The sequence below is a fragment of the Castanea sativa genome, chromosome 5, assembly GCF_040712315.1.
Source record: "Castanea sativa cultivar Marrone di Chiusa Pesio chromosome 5, ASM4071231v1".
Lineage (NCBI taxonomy): Eukaryota > Viridiplantae > Streptophyta > Magnoliopsida > Fagales > Fagaceae > Castanea > Castanea sativa.
This window is the reverse complement of record NC_134017.1, coordinates 76,597,532-76,613,853: the sequence shown is the minus strand read 5'-3', so window position 1 is coordinate 76,613,853 and position 16,322 is coordinate 76,597,532. Positions and strand designations below refer to the sequence as shown.

General features: G+C 35.0%; 2 protein-coding genes across 2 annotated transcripts; one reads left to right on the top strand and one right to left on the bottom strand.

Annotated features, from left to right (window-relative positions):
* Positions 1-680: 680 nt before the first annotated feature.
* LOC142635841 (fasciclin-like arabinogalactan protein 14) lies at positions 681-1,628 on the bottom strand. The gene has a single exon (XM_075809908.1). The coding sequence runs from the start codon at positions 1,626-1,628 to the stop codon at positions 681-683; it is 948 nt and encodes a 315-aa protein (XP_075666023.1).
* Positions 1,629-8,494: 6,866 nt separating this feature from the next.
* Positions 8,495-10,948, top strand: LOC142634031 (cytochrome P450 76T24-like). Its single transcript, XM_075808297.1, has 2 exons — positions 8,495-9,482; positions 10,222-10,948. Exons 1-2 carry the CDS (start codon positions 8,583-8,585, stop codon positions 10,828-10,830), a joined length of 1,509 nt encoding a protein of 502 aa, XP_075664412.1. The 5' UTR covers positions 8,495-8,582; the 3' UTR covers positions 10,831-10,948.
* The last annotated feature ends 5,374 nt before the right edge of the window (positions 10,949-16,322 follow it).

Genomic DNA, 16,322 nt, shown 5'->3' with positions numbered 1-16,322 from the left:
GATGTATGTATTGTCGTAAAGTTGTAATCTTGCGAAGAGAAGCTTATTGTTAAGAAACAGATAATACGCATGAACCAGATTTCTACAAAGAAATTGTCATGTAACATATGTCCAGAAGACTCAGATGAGGAAACTTGACACGGTATAAAAAGAAAGTGTTGATACTACTTGATAAGAATAGCTGTTCTAATTTTAACATCTAACTGATCTCTGCAGATTTATTTCCATTTAGAAGATTTTATGTCAAGTTTACCAAAAGCCTATAATTTTTTTTTTTTTTTTAATATGGAGTAATTGAAACAACTTTCAATTAATACTGAAAAACATTGAAGGGAACTCACTCTACAGCCGTGAATTCAAACCAGGAAAATTTTGCTGCAAGAGTGTTTTGTACTTGCACCCAAAAATAAAATAATAAAAATTATCCACTTGCATAATTATCTTCCTTAACTCTCTTGCACTTATGTTAGAATTTACACTGAATAAAAATCATTACCCCCACTTTTAGTATTCCACTTTATGTTCCACCAACTGCAATATGCTAAGTGTATGAATTTTTTCTATTTTGAACTTTAATTTCTTTGTAAGAAATATGTAATTGGCTAGGACTGGTGGAGTATAAAATAAAATACTTATAGTGATATACAGGATTTTTTATTCAACCTAATCCTTTATTTCTATCACATTATTGAACCCACAAACAAAGTGGGAAACGAAATTGTCATAACAACAACAGCAAAACTGATCCTCCCAGACTTAGTAGCTGTGTTCCCATTAGGTGCATCCGATGCATCAGATGGAGGACCATCGGCAGTAGGTCCATTTGCCGCACCTGGTGGAGGGGTACCGACTGGCGAATCAGCGGCAGGCGCATTACTATCTGCTGGGGCATTGGCAGAAGGCGTCATTGCATTGGAAGGAGAGGGAGCTGTCGTTGCATTGGAAGGAGCGGGAGCAGTACCTGTCGTTGAAGGAGCGGGAGCAGTACCTGTCGTTCCATTGGAGGGAGCGGGAGCAGTACCAGTCGTTGGAGACGCTGCAGCAGGTGGCTTACTAGAGGGAGGCTGTGCCGGACTTACACGTGCCGCAGGAGAAGGCGATGAAGAAGGTGGAGTCGGGCCAATAATGGCTGAAGGCATTATGACAGTACTAATTTGCACCACTGAGATATTATAAGGTTGAGACACTACAGCTTTAACTAAAGAAGCACCAACACCTGATCCAGCAGCAGAAGCTATTGATACACCACCTGTGTTTGCTGCCGTGACATTCAAGAAACCTAGTAGGCCTTTAGCTTGGCCACTGGACTGGAACAATGTGGTAAGCATGGAAGTTTTGTTTGGTAAATGTTGGAGCTTTTGGACATCATAGTAATCAAGCACAACATGTAAGCTCAAGACCTTTTTGATAATGTCATTGGATTTTCCAGATAAGGCTGACACTGCTGAATTCTCAACAACAAGGACAGTAATGGTTTGGCGGCTATTGATCTCACTGGCTAGTAGGGCTTGTGTCAAATAGTTATTGAAAGTGCTAAAATCTGGTTGTAGGGAAAGTATTTTGGTGATGTTAAATGCTTTTGAGGAAGAGAAGAGAAGGAAGAAAGCAAGCAACCTGATGACACTCATGTTTGCAATTGCAAAATGATGAGCTAAAGATTGAGACACGGTGTGGGAAGCAAATGGGGAGGATTTTTATATCCAAATGAGTGGATTTAAAATGGTTTCTAAATTTGTAGGAAGAGTAAGTCCTCCGCCAAATTTGGGGGCACATATTTGTTTGTTTGGTTAGAATTGAGGGAGCAGATGGTGGAGTTTTCTGAAAATCTGTAGGTCCATTTGCCACTTTCAGAATGAATTTGCAGTCTGTGTCTCAAAATAGGCTTTTTGGGAGGTCCAAATTTCAAAGAGTAATTACAAAATGTGTTTATATATCATATATGTGGTGGAAGTCTCAGCTTGATCACTTAAAAATATTTAATTGGTCAAAAATATATATATTAAACTGCTATAACATTTGGCTATAACAACACATCATAAAACGATTCATAAAAGAAATTCTATATCTATGCAGAGAGGGACATGTATGCACGGCCACAGCGGAAAAACAAAACTGTTTCGAGTGTAATACTGAGCATGACCATGCCTTGTGGTACAAGGCACTATAATATCATGCACGTAGAGAACATTGCATGTAGTAGTACTGGCCTTGGCCAAGAGGATATACGAACATTTGTATTTTACTATCTCCTCCTTTAGCTCCATAAAAAGAAGGGCTCCAAATCAGAAAAACAAATAGAAATTTTTTTGAAAGTTATACTGGCATTGTTCATGGCTTTTCCCCTCCAAATCCTCCTGAAAGGTTTTTCCAAGTAAAAATTATGTGTTTTTCTATTTACATAATAAAATTTTACAATATTTTTCCCATAAATGTCAACTCAACGTCAACATAGATTAAAAATAAAATAAGTATTATACCCGAAACCATAACAATTGAATGTTGTAAAAAATAAACTGAAATTTTGTTGTGCCTTAAATTTTTTACAATATTATTGGTATCCTTACTTGCATGTTCTTTTGGAATTGCTTCACTTCCTTGTATTTTCTACCACCATTTTCTTTTCCCTTAGCATTAACCCAACACATTTTTGGAAGGGAAGCAGTGCACCCATTTTACAACTCTCTTTTTTCACCTTTTCAGCATTCAAGTGATAATTTAGCATGTGTGAAAATTTCCTATATTCCTAAGTAGTCATAGTGCATTTAAAGGTAATTAAATTTCTCTACTTCTTTTTTCCGTGTACAATTAATACTTAATCTAATTCGTTGATTTGTGATCTTACGATAAACATGCATGTATCGTACTGGCCGGTATGGCCGCTTTTTTTTTGTACCAGTGAACTAATTGGTACCAAAACCCCCCCTTGATTCGTACCGTTCTGAGTACCGGCCCATACCGGACTGTTACGGCCTTACCGGAAAAAATGGGATATGTTTCGGCCAGATAAATCTAAACCGGGCCCGTACTACAACAAAAAAAAAAAAAAAAAAAAAAAAACCCCAAAAATCATCAATTTTTGTCGTCACAGCCATTCACCACCACATTGCCAATCACTCCCATGTCTTCAACCACTTCCATTTTGTCAATCGTAGTCTCCCCTCTTGCTTTAGCTTCTTCTTCCTCGCCTCTTCTCTTCTCCGTTCTCTATTTTTCTTCGACTTATCTGCTTCTCTGTTCTTTGGTTTTTCTAGTTTTGAATGCCTATTGGTATATCTTGTTTTGTACGCTAGAGTTCCACTCCCACGCTAGAGTCCCACTCATCTCTTTCCCTAAATCAGTCCTACACCATAGCTAAGCTTAGTGAATCCCTCTCACACTCATGACCTGAAATCACCATATCCAAGCTCAGCAAAACTATAAAGCCATCATCAGGCCACAACCTAGAAAATCAATTACCAAAAAAATCAAACCCAGAACAAAGGTTTAAAGTTTAAACATTTTGACCAAAGTGACAGAATGCAAACAATATAAAATCTAAGTTTTAATCAAAAATCATTAAATTTCAAAATTTCATCAATAGGAACCTTATTACAAGTCCATTTCCTAATCAATCCAAATTACAAGGGTTTAAACATTTTGATCAAAGAGACAAAAATGTAGGCAATTTAAGAACTGAGTTTTGATTACAATCCATAAACTTTTAAAATTTATTTAGGAACCTAACAATAAGCTTAATTTCACAACCATCACATCTCCCATTACCCAAAATCACACAAAAACCCTAAATAGCATAAATTTCCTTAGATAAATACTGGGCTAGGACCACCAGAGTAGTGTGCTCCAAGAACCAATCCAAATTCGTTTCTCCGGAACCACTCAAAGTCAAACCCAAACCCAAACCCGAATCCAAATCCGGAACCACTAAACAATCTGACTTTGACAAAGACAAGGAGGTTGAAGACAATGACGAAGAAGAAGACAAACAACAAGCCCCCGTGATCATCGTCGTCGTCGACAACGAAGCCCTCTGTTGCTGCTGCTGAGGGGTTCTTCCTGCCTTTCTTTCCTCTACTATTTCAAGAAAAGTTTACTGTTTCCTGGATTTGATTTTTTTGTTTTCTTGTTTCATTTTTTGGGTTTGGGTATTTGATTTTCGGGTTTGATTTTTTGGGTATTTGATTTTCTAGGTTTGGGTATTTGTTCTGGGTTTGATTTTTTTTTTTTTTTCGGTAATTGATTTACTGGGTTTTGGGCTGATGATGGTTGTAGAGTTTTGCTGAGCTTGGATATGGTGATTTTAGGTCGTGAGTGTAAGAAAGGGATTCATTGAGCTTGGCTATGGTGTAAGACTGATTTGGGGAAAGAGATGAGTGATTCACAACATTCACACGCCAAATCAGTTGCTAACGTGATTTGCTTCATCAGCCTTTTTTGCTAGTTGGCTGATTAAAAGGATTAAAATGAGACGCGCTAATTGGTTTAGAGACTAAAAGTGGTAAAATAAAATGTAGGGACTAAAACGGAAAAAGTCAAAATGTAGAGACTAAAAGTGTATTTACGCCTTTAGGAAATAAGTAATCTTTTTCTTGGGATCTTGGTTATTATGCAAATCACTCTGTATGACCAATTTCCATCCTTAAATAGCTTCAACAACCTGATGATGACTAGTACTCCTTGGGATCTTGGTTAGTTTTTAGGCCTTAACCTTTAGCACCATTGGTAATGTTGAGGACTGACAATTACTAACATATTTTGTTGTGATCCGATTGTCATTATTTTTATTTGGATTCATTACTTAAACTATTTGTATTATGCACTAATCACAATAGGCTATTAACTTAAAGCAATCAATTATCATACACTTTATTGTAGGACATGCTTCTAGCAGGAATAAGTTTAGGGCCGCAACCTGTGGCACTGCTTGTGCCGCAACTCGCCCATGTGGCGAGTTGTGATTAGTGAAGGGGTGATGGTGGGTCCATGTGGGGACACCCCTCCACCAACCACAACTCTCCACACAAGTTGTGACATTGGACTTATTCTTCTAGCAGGGATCGAAACAACATTAAGCACAATGGAATGTGTAATGGCAATGTTATTACACAACCTGAAAAAAAGAGCAAAAGCCCAAGATGAACTTAAAGAAGTCCTAGGCAAGGATGGACACGTGTAAGAATCAGACATCTCAAAGTCCCATTATCTTCAAGTTACAGTGAAAGAAACTTTTTGATTGCACAATCTGATGCCTTTTCTAGTTCCCCGTGAGGCTGAAACAAATCTAGAATTATGTGGCTTTATCGTGCCCAAAAATGCACAAATGCTAATAAACGTGTGGGCAATGGGACTCAAGCATATGGAAAAACCCAAATTTATTTATGTCCGAAATGTTTTTAGTGCAAGATATTGACTTTAAAGGCCGAGATTTTGAGCTAATTCCCTTTAGAGCTGGAAGAAGGATATTCCTTGGATTGCCATTAGCTAACAGAATGGTGCATTTGATGTTAGTTTCTCTTGTTCACTACTTTGATGAGATGAGGCCAAAAGACATGGACATGGGTGAGACGTTTGGGCTTGCCTTACATAGGGCAGTGCCCCTCCAAGTTATTCCCATCAAATCTTTGTAACTTTGATTGTTTGTTCCTAGTCCAATATGGATGTGAATTTGTCTATGTTTAATCCGATGTCTTCAATATTAGGATTTTCCATAAGGATAATAGAGCAAAACAATTATATATTATACATCATTATTTTGAAGTTTTAAAATGGGTTCTACTTAGCCCAATTAGTAAAGTCTTGTTGTCACGTAAGATTTGAATTTCACCTACACGTGATCAGTAATCTTGCTTTTAAAATGGAGATAATCATTTGGCATTTATCTTGGCCTTTGTATTTGGCTTTTTAATCTGTCTGGACTTTTAGACGAGAGAGTACCACATATGGTCGATTCTTATTGGACATGATGAAAGTAAAGATCGAGAGAAAGCTGAAACAAAAAGTAAAAGAGAAAGAAAGAACATAAAGAAATTACGTGATTTTACTTGACAACATGCATCCGTGTGATAAAATCCTAGGTTGCTACGTCTTTTTTATTCTCAATTGTATTTACAATAAACTCTAACCAGGTATATACAGACACTATAGCACTAAGGCTAACCATAAATAGGCTTTACAGAATAATTGGAAAGGTCAGAGCATAAGACTTTTTTCTTTTTTTTTCTTTTTTTTTCTTTTTTTGAGAAGAAAGAGCATTAGACATACTTTATCTTTATCAATAAAGCAAATATGAAAATGATTTTACAATATTATAATTGGACTATTCGAAGCAATAGACGTACCTTTTTTCTTTTCTTCTTTTAGAAAGCAATAGACAAGTCTAATCAATACAAAATAGACTCTTAAACGAATGGTTGATATTATCTTCGGCCGGCCCCCTTGACTTTTGCATCCGAATCATGTACTAAACTTGTAATCCTCAATGACAGGGACACCTCCTGCTGCCTTATATAGGTGGATACATGTACCATTATCAGTGCATTTAAGTCCATATATCCTTATTTTGTTTTCTTTCTAACTTCGTACAAAGTAGATAATAGATAGTCTTCAAGAATTATCCTAGTTTAGGACACCGAAGCATGTCCCATGTTTTTCCTTTTAAGATTGTCTTCTTTATATTCCATTCTTGTATCCATCGAAAATATAAACACAAGAAACATAAACCAACTTCAAGAATTAATGGACTAATACCTAGTATTGTTGCTTATATCCAAATGAGTGGATTTAAAATGGTTTCTAAATTTGTAGGAAGATTAAGTCCTCCGCCAAATTTGGGGGCACATATTTGTTTGTTTGGTTAGAATTGAGGGAGCAGTTGGTGGAGTTTTCTGAAAATCTGTAGGTCCATTTGCCACTTTCAGAATGAATTTGCAGTCTGTGTCTCAAAATAGGCTTTGTGGGAGGTCCAATTTTCTGAGAGTAATTACAAAATGTGTTTATATATCATATATGTGGTGGAAGTCTCAGCTTGATCACTTAAAAATATTTAATTGATCAAAAATATATATATTAAATTGCTATAACATTTGGCTATAACAACACATCATAAAACGATTCATAAAAGAAATTCTAAATCTATGCAGAGAGTGACATGTATGCATGGCCACAGCGGAAAAACAGTAGTGTTTCAACTTTCAAGTGTAATACTGAGCATGACCATGCCTTGTAAACTATAATACCATGCACGTAGAGAACATTGCATGTAGTAGTACTGGCCTTGGCCAAGAGGATATATGAACATTTGTATTGTATATCTCCTCCTTTAGCTCCATAAAAAGAAGGGCTCGAAAATTCGAAATCGGAAAAACAAATGGAAACATTTTTGAAAGTTGTACTGGCATTGTTCATGGCTTTTCCCCTCCAAATCCTCCTGAAAGGTTTTTCCAAGTAAAAATTATGTGTTTTTCTATTTACATAATAAAATTTTACAATATTTTTCCCATAAATGTCAACTCAACGTCAACATAGATTAAAAATAAAATAAGTATTATACCCGAAACCATAACAATTGAATGTTGTAAAAAATAAACTGAAATTTTGTTGTGCCTTAAATTTTTAAAAATATTATTGGTATCCTTACTTTCATGTTCTTTTGCAATTGCTTCACTTCCTTACTCGTATTTTCTACCACCATTTTCTTTTCCCTTAGCATTAACCCAACACATTTTTGGTAGGGAAGCAGTGCACCCAATTTTACAACTCTCTTTTTTCACCTTTTCAGCATTCAAGTGGTAATTTTGCATGTGAAAAATTTCCTAAATGACCCTAACCGTAAAATCCATATCCTCATTTCTAGTAGTCATAGTGCATTTAAAGGTAAATTTCTCTTCATCTTTTTTCCGCGTACAAAATATTACCGTGATCATTATCTTATTAATACTTAATCTGATTCGTTGATTTATGATTTTATGATAAATATGCATGTATTGGATTATCCTAGGTTAATTTTAATTGATTTATTTTTCTTCTGGAAATTCCCTGATGGTCATAACCCAATTAAAAGTAAATTGGTCCTTTTTTTTCCTTTGTTCAGAATTATATTAACATATTAATATAACATATAGGACATCATTTACACCAAAAGTTTAAGTTAATTAATTCTGACCTAATTATATTATATTAATCACTCACTCACCACCAATATCCCCTTAAACAACCTCAACATTCAACTAACCACACTTCAACACTCAAAAATATATTAAGAGAAAACTTTTCGTTAGTATTACAAACACTTATTTAGGCCATTCTCATTGGTCCAAACATTTGACAAGAATATACGTTATCTACATTTATTGGACAATTTGGATCCAACCAACATCTAAAACTTCAAGACAAAAGTTCTTTCTACATCAATACAAAAATGGACTCTCAAACGAATGGTTGATATTATCTTGAATCTTGATCTAATCCTCAAACAATTTGAAGCACACCTTTAGCTTTCTTCTTTTTGGATGAACATCCACCGCTTCCTTATGCCCAACAAAAATATAAAAATACAAACAAAAGAAATATGAACCAATTTTAAGTTAATGGACTACGACATAGTATTGTTGCTGATACTTCCCTTTGTGTGGGCATCCATTCATGTCTTCACCTCCAATCTTGCAAGCCGGAAGTCTGGCTTGCCCAGACTCCCCCCAGGCCCCTACCCTATTCCAATTGTTGGTAACATCTTTAAACTTGGCAACTTACCCCACCAAGCTGTTGCCAAGCTCTCCAAAACTTATGGACCCATAATGACTCTCAAGCTTGGGAGCATAACAACCATAGTCATTTCCTCTCCAAACATAGCAAAAGAAGCACTTCAAAAAAATGACCAAGCCTTCTCTAGCCGAACCATCCCAAATATGGCCCAAATTTTTGACCACCACAAAGTTTCAATGGGGTGGATGCCCACAAATTCTCATTGGAGGAACCTTAGGAAAGCTTGTGTCATGGAAATATTTGCTCTACAACGTCTCGAAGCCACACAAGCCCTTCGACAAACAAAGGTACAAGAACTACTTGACTATATTAACCAAAGTTGCAAAAGCGGTGCACCCATTGATGTTGGTCAAGTAGTGTTCACAACAGCCCTCAATGCCATATCAAACACTTTTTTCGCTATCGACTTGGCCCAATATGGTTCAAATTTGTCCCATGAGTTCCAGCACCTTGTATATGGTCTAGCCCAAGAAGCTGGAAAGCCTAATCTTGCGGACTTTTTCCCAGCACTTAGTTTAGTTGACCCCCAAGGGATCCGCAAAAGGACAAGGATTTATTTCGCAAAATTATTTGGTATTTTTGATGGTATCATCAATGAACGAGTACAATTAAGAGCTTCATCAAAGGGTCCTAAAGCAAGCAATGATGTACTAGATTCGCTCCTTACTCTCAACGAAGAAGACAATTCAAAGATAAGCCTCCGCGATATCAAACATTTGATTCTGGTGATTAACTACCTCTTTAAAACTTTGGTTCAAAGTAAATATTTGAATAACAATTATACTTAGAATTTCTATTTTGATTTGTAATGCACATGATTACCATTTTAGACCGTTAACTGGTGCAAGTAACTATATTTGTAGGAAGGGAAGAATTACATTTCGAATGCACATTTTGTATCATAAACTATGATTCTTGTTACATTTTGCACCTAGACGTTAAGTTTGTCATTAACTTAGATGGAAAAATATGATATCATGTAAAAATAAGACCCAATTACTCCTCTTCTCAATCTTTTAAAAATAAATAAGAAATTACATTTTACCACTCTAAACTATACTCTTGATTATATTTTGTACCCTAAACTTTAGATTTCCATCCAAGTTAACGGCAAACTTAATGTTGGTGTGCAAAGTATAACACGAGTCATAGTTTATAGTGCAAAACGTGCATTCAAAAATTTAGAGTGCAAAGTGTAATTTAGAGTATAATTTAGGGTGGTAAAATGTAATACCTCAAAAAAAAAAATTCAAATATCTTCAATATGGCTAGTTAGGATCATTATTACTTTGTATTGTCTATAGTAATGTTAGGGACGCAACATTTATCACAATTGCGACATAATTTTTTATGATTGAAGTAACATTATTTCCATATGAGTTGATCACTAACTTTACTTTCATTATACACCAATCACAATCGACCTAAACGTAGACAATTAGTTCTTACACTCTTTTATTGCAGGACTTATTTATTGCAGGGATGGACACAACATCAAGCACAGTAGAATGGGCAATGGCATTGTTATTACACAACCCAGAAAAAATGGTAAAAGCCCAAGATGAGCTTGAAGAAGTCCTAGGCAATAATAAGAAAGTCCAAGAATCAGATATCTCAAAGTTTCATTATCTTCAAGCTATAGTGAAAGAAACCTTTCGATTGCACCCACCAGCTCCTTTTCTAGTTCCTCGTAAGGCTGTGACAGACGTAGAAATATGTGGCTTCATTGTGCCCAAAAATGCACAAATACTCATAAATGTGTGGGCAATGGGAAGAGACTTAAGCATATGGCCAAATCCAAATTTATTTATGCCTGAAAGATTTTTAGCGCAAGACATTGAGTTTAAGGGCCAAGATTTTGAACTGATTCCATTTGGAGCTGGAAGAAGGATATGCCCTGGATTACCATTAGCTAACCGAATGGTGCACTTGATGTTGGCTTCTCTTGTTCACAACTTTGCTTGGAAGCTCCCAGATGAGATGAAGCCAGAAGACTTGGACTTGGGTGAGATGTTTGGGCTTACTTTACATAAGGCAGAGCCCCTTCGAGCTATTCCCATCATATCTTTATAACCACTATTTTTTGTTATTAGCCCAACAATATATGTGAATTTGTTGGTGTGATTAATTAAATCTCTTCAATATTAGGATTTTACATAAGCATAATAGGGGAAAATCATTATATATCGTACATCATTAGTATATAGTTTTATTGATTCTAGTTAGCTCAATTGATAAAGTCTTTTGTTATCAAATAAAATTTGAATCCCACCTACCTTATAAATCAATTAGTAATTTGGCTTAATGAGGAAGAGCAATCATCATAAGAACAAACATTATAGATTTAAATTCTATCTTATCTATCAAAAAACACAGTGTACCATAATCCAACACAGTGTATTGTAGCTTGATTAAATCTTGTGATTTGCACTGCAAAAAAAGCGGGCTTTAGCCGTGTTTCAAAAACACAACAATAGACCATAAAAATGCAGCTATAGGACAATAGCTACGTTTCTATGGCTGCATTTTCAAACGCAGCTTTTACTATACGACAATAGCCCCGGAGGGACCTATAGGCTCTAAGTCCCCCTATTGCTGCGTTTTTCCACCCCTTATAAGATGAGCCTTATAGCTGTGTTTTGTAAAAAAAGCGACTATAGACCCACTTTGGGTTGTGTTTAAAACGCGGTTTTAGCCTGGACTTATAGTTGCGTTTTTGTAGATGCGGCTACAGGTCCTCCTATAACTGCATTTTTGCACCCCTATAGGTTGAGACTTATAGCTGCGTTTTGTAAAAAAATGCGGCTATAGACCTACTTTGGGCCACGTTCGAAATGCGGTTATAGTGTGGACCTATAGCTGCGTTTTTAAAACGCAGCTATAGAGCTCTACATTGGAGGTTTGGTAATCAAGCAAAGTAGCAAAGGCCTAAGGTACAACACAAATGGAGGTTCGGTACATAAAGCAAAGTAGCAAAGCCTATGGTCTAACAGAAATGGAGGTTAATTTGGCAAATCAAGCAAAGTAGTATCTTGGTGTTGCTCCTTTTTAATCAAATGATTATTAATGGGGTAATTGTATGTTCAGATGGCAAAAATAGTCCTTGTGTTTATTCTGGAGATCACTGCTAGTGCTAGGTAGTTTTGGCAGCAGCAGCAGTAGTTTCCTCAGCAGTCCTTGTGTACATGTGTGTGTTTTTTTTTTTTTTTTTTTTTTCTTTCAACAGTAAAGTTAGGTGAAGGACTTTCCCCAGTGCTTTATTTCATACAGTTCTTGAGAAAACATGTTTGAATCTTCTTGAATAAAAATTTAATTAAAATTAAATTATATAATAAAATAGATAATAAAAATAAATGAGTATTTTAATTTTAAGTTATATAATGAATGCATATTGTGTGAAACTAATGTATTAATAAAGGATATATAAAATAATTGAATGGAAGAGGTAGATAGCAATGTAACTAATATAAAAGGAGATACCTAAAAAAACTATAAAAGGATTTTGCATAATATATTGAGATTTAAGGCTCAAGTAATATTTAAATGGAAAAACATTGAATTTAATAAATAAAAGCTATCCAAAAAAATGATTGAAAGCATATTTAAATGGAAACATTAATCTAAATTAATAAATATTTAAAAATTTGAAGTCGAGAGACTTACATGAAAATGTAATTTTTGTCCTTGAAAGCATGAGAGAAGACACCAAAACTTGAGTGATTTTCACCCTACCAAAAAAATATAATAAAAAAAGAGGGTGTGTGTGTGTGTGTGTGTGTTTGCATCCATAATTGAAAATATAGCATTGAGATATGATGAGAATTGAGAAGTTATACCTTTCAACAATAGGTCATTTTCTGCCTTTACTTGTGAACAATAATCCCTATTATTTGATCTCAACCTCCCTCTGTAATTATTAACAAAACAAAATAAGTAGCAAAAAAAAAAAAAAAACTGCTTAGTATGATATTTGCTATCTAATTCACCTAAAAAAGTTTTTCCAAAGATAGGATAAAGCTTTAACTATGAAGAGATACAATATGCCAAGCAATAGAGATTGAAGTTAAACTACAAAGAGAATAGTAGACCGTTAAACAAATGCATTAGCTTCCTAGTTAACAATATGGGCAATATAATCTACTATATCTTTTAATTAAGCTCTAAAACAATCCAAGTGTTGTGAATAACGTGCAAGAATGTGTGCTGTTGTATTTGCTTTTCCATTTTACATGCTAAAAACTCCAATTTATCAAACTTGTTACAACCATTTTTACATCTTCACTGATGTGCTCCATCTGTGATATGCTTTCTAGTTGCATATATAAAAAAGTTGATAATAACAATTTAAATTTGTGTCTATCTAAAACATTGTCAAAGCATTAGGGTAAAGTTTTAGAACTGATTTAATGGCTAGAATTAAATTTTTTTTATCCCTGTAGTGAGCACCACATAAAGAAAATAAATCTAAAGCTTCAAACCACAAAACTAAACTTTAATTTTATGCATGCTTGCATGGGATCCATATAAAGAGTATAAAAGAAGTGACCAAGGGAAAAAAAATCAACAATATATGCACAAAAATCAAAAGATTAGGCAGAGCAGAAAAGGCAATGAAAAAATTGCAACAAAATACATATAATAGATGACTGAAGTTATGCAAGTTCAGGTGCCACCTGATTGTTTTCTAAAATTGAAACCATGGCAAGCCATGAAAGATGTTCTGTATCATGTGTCCAAGAGGCCCAATTGATACATTGATTTGACTGCTTGAAAAAGCAATGTGATCCTTGCTCTTAGGTGAAATAGATTTCTACTTATAGTGCAAAAGCCTCTGTTCGTTTTCTAAATAGATATAGATAACTTGCTTTTCTAGTTTCAAATTAATTCTAGCAATAATAGAGTTCTAGATGCATTAGAATTTTTTTTTTTGAAAAAAAAAAATTCAATTGTATTTGAACAACTAAATGTCTACAAAAAGCCAATCAGCTCCAGGTGATGCATGTATCAAACACCATAAATGTCTACGAGTACCAAATAATTACTATTTGCATGAATGCATGGTTCCCCACTTCTCAAAATGAGATTTGCTACAGCTCTGATTCTTCCAGTGGTTTTATTAGCAGCTTTCTCTTTGGGACCCGAAGAGAGAAAAGAAGATCCCAGTGGTTGAAGACTCGAAGTCGTGTTCAATAAGCATAGATTGTGTTATGGGACTTTGGACCACAATAAGTGTAACTACAAGAAGACCCTGTGGACTGAAGAGCTCAGTTATTCAGGACTCCACTAAGCTAAAGCCCATCCTTTTACATAGAATAGACATTTTGTATAGCCTTTCAAGTTCTGATGATACAGAGCCACACAATGCATAATAAGAGCCAAAGAGAGAATAGAAATGAAGCACAGTTGAATAATTCTCCAAAGAAGCTTTAGGAGACGTATCATATATGGCACTAAACCGGTTATAGCTACATCTACTCACCCAAGTTTGCTAGGAATCATTGCACATCTAAATCTAAACCTTCAAATAGCCAAATTCAATTATTTTTCAAGTTTAAAATAGCCACATTCAATTAATTTTCTTCACCTTTTCACTACTTCAAACCAAAATAACCAGCCCAACCTATGCTATTCCATAAACTAAGAACCTACTTCTCTCGAACCTGCTAGGTCATCATTCATTTTCTTACAATTTAAATTGAACTTAAAGGTCATAATTTGGCCTAATTATCTCATAATCCAAGCACTACATTGTTTTAATTCACATTACCATGATCACATAAAAACCAAATCATCAATGTGTTTCAACTTAACCTCAAACTACGATGAAACTAATAAGAAATTTAAGTTTCAAACTACAAAGGAACGCAGCAAGAATATAGGTACTGTTCAATTCGCACACTGAAAGCGAATTTTCTTGTAAAAAGAAAAACCAAACATTGCTCCTAAAAGCAATTAAAAGTACATACAAAGTGCCAACCAACTGTTGTACAAAAATGTATCTCTAAGATCACAAAAATTACAACGAACCCAATTCAAAATTGCAACTTTCCATAACATTCAAGCATAAAAAATTTGAACTTTATCAGTTTAACTACTCTAAAACCAGTTGAAGCAGTAAATAAATCAAATTAGCCTCAAATTCAAATCCAGACAACTAAAAATAAATAAAAGCATCTAAAATCACTCACGCTTGGTGAAAATCCTCGATAGAGAAACAGTCTTACTGAAAAAATTCAACAAATAGCTACAAGATCTGTTTGCACACACATAATGAGTCTTAAAAAAAATGAACCAAAAGCTTATAACAATTCGCATGCTCTATTTATGTATATTAGTTCATAGAAGCATTTCATCAAACACATTATTTGCATTACAAAACCACAAATGAAAATAGAAATAGAAAATTAAGACAAACTCAAAAGAAATCATTGAAAATACTATGATACAAAATCCACAAACAAATCAAATGAATCCCAAACAAAACCCACACACAAATCAAAGGAAACCCAAACAAACCAACACAAAAAAATGAAACCCACAGAAAACCCCAAAGCCTTTATGATTTAGATTTAGTAGAAAGAGAGAAATAGAGAGGATAAAGAGGAAGAAAAGAGTTGAGAGAAACAAACCTTGCTGCAAGAAAGAGAGAAAGAAGCACCGACTCCTGAGAACAAAGGAAGAGAGTGCGTGACGGTTTCTAAGAACAGAGGGCAAGCATAGGTGGGGAGTGTGTTGGATGGAGAGGGAATCGAAAGGGAAATGGGTCAGAGCACGGCGGCATTGAGTTGCGTGGCACAGAGCACGCCGGCGAGATTAGGGATCGAGAGCTAGGTTGAGAGTAGGGGTGGCAAATGGGTGGGCTTGGGTGAGTTTGGGGTGAGCTTAATTGGGTTGGGTATATAAAACACATTTACCCATTAAAACTCATTTAACTAATTGCTTCTAACCCAAATCTAACCCAACTCAATTATTATGGGTGAACCACAACCCATCCAATTACCCCAATTATCAAAATTACCAAAATGCCATTAAAGTGAAAATGACCAAAGTACTCTATAATCTTCAAAAATGACCAAAATACCCCAAAATCTAAAAATTACCAAAATACCCCTAAAACCCAAAAAAGACCAAAATACCCCCAAAACCAAAAAAATTACCAAAATACTCCCAAAACTCAAAAAATGACTAAAATACCCCCGAAATCCAAAAATGACAAAAATACCCCCAAAACCCAAAAAAATGACTAAAATACCCTTGAAACCCAAAAATTACCAAAATACTCCCAAAACCTAAAAATTACCAAAATACCCCTGAAACCCAAAAAATGACCAAAATACCTCCGAAACCCAAAAATTACCAAAATACCCTGAAACCCAAAAAATTACCAAAATACCCCCCCCCAAAAATCCAAAAATTACTAAAATACTCCAGAAACCTAAAAATTACCAAAATACCCCTAAAACCCAAAAAGTACCAAAATGCCCCCGAAACTCAAAAAATTACCAAAATACGACACGAAAGTCTTGTGCACCAAAATGTGTTACCATACTGCATCAATATAATAC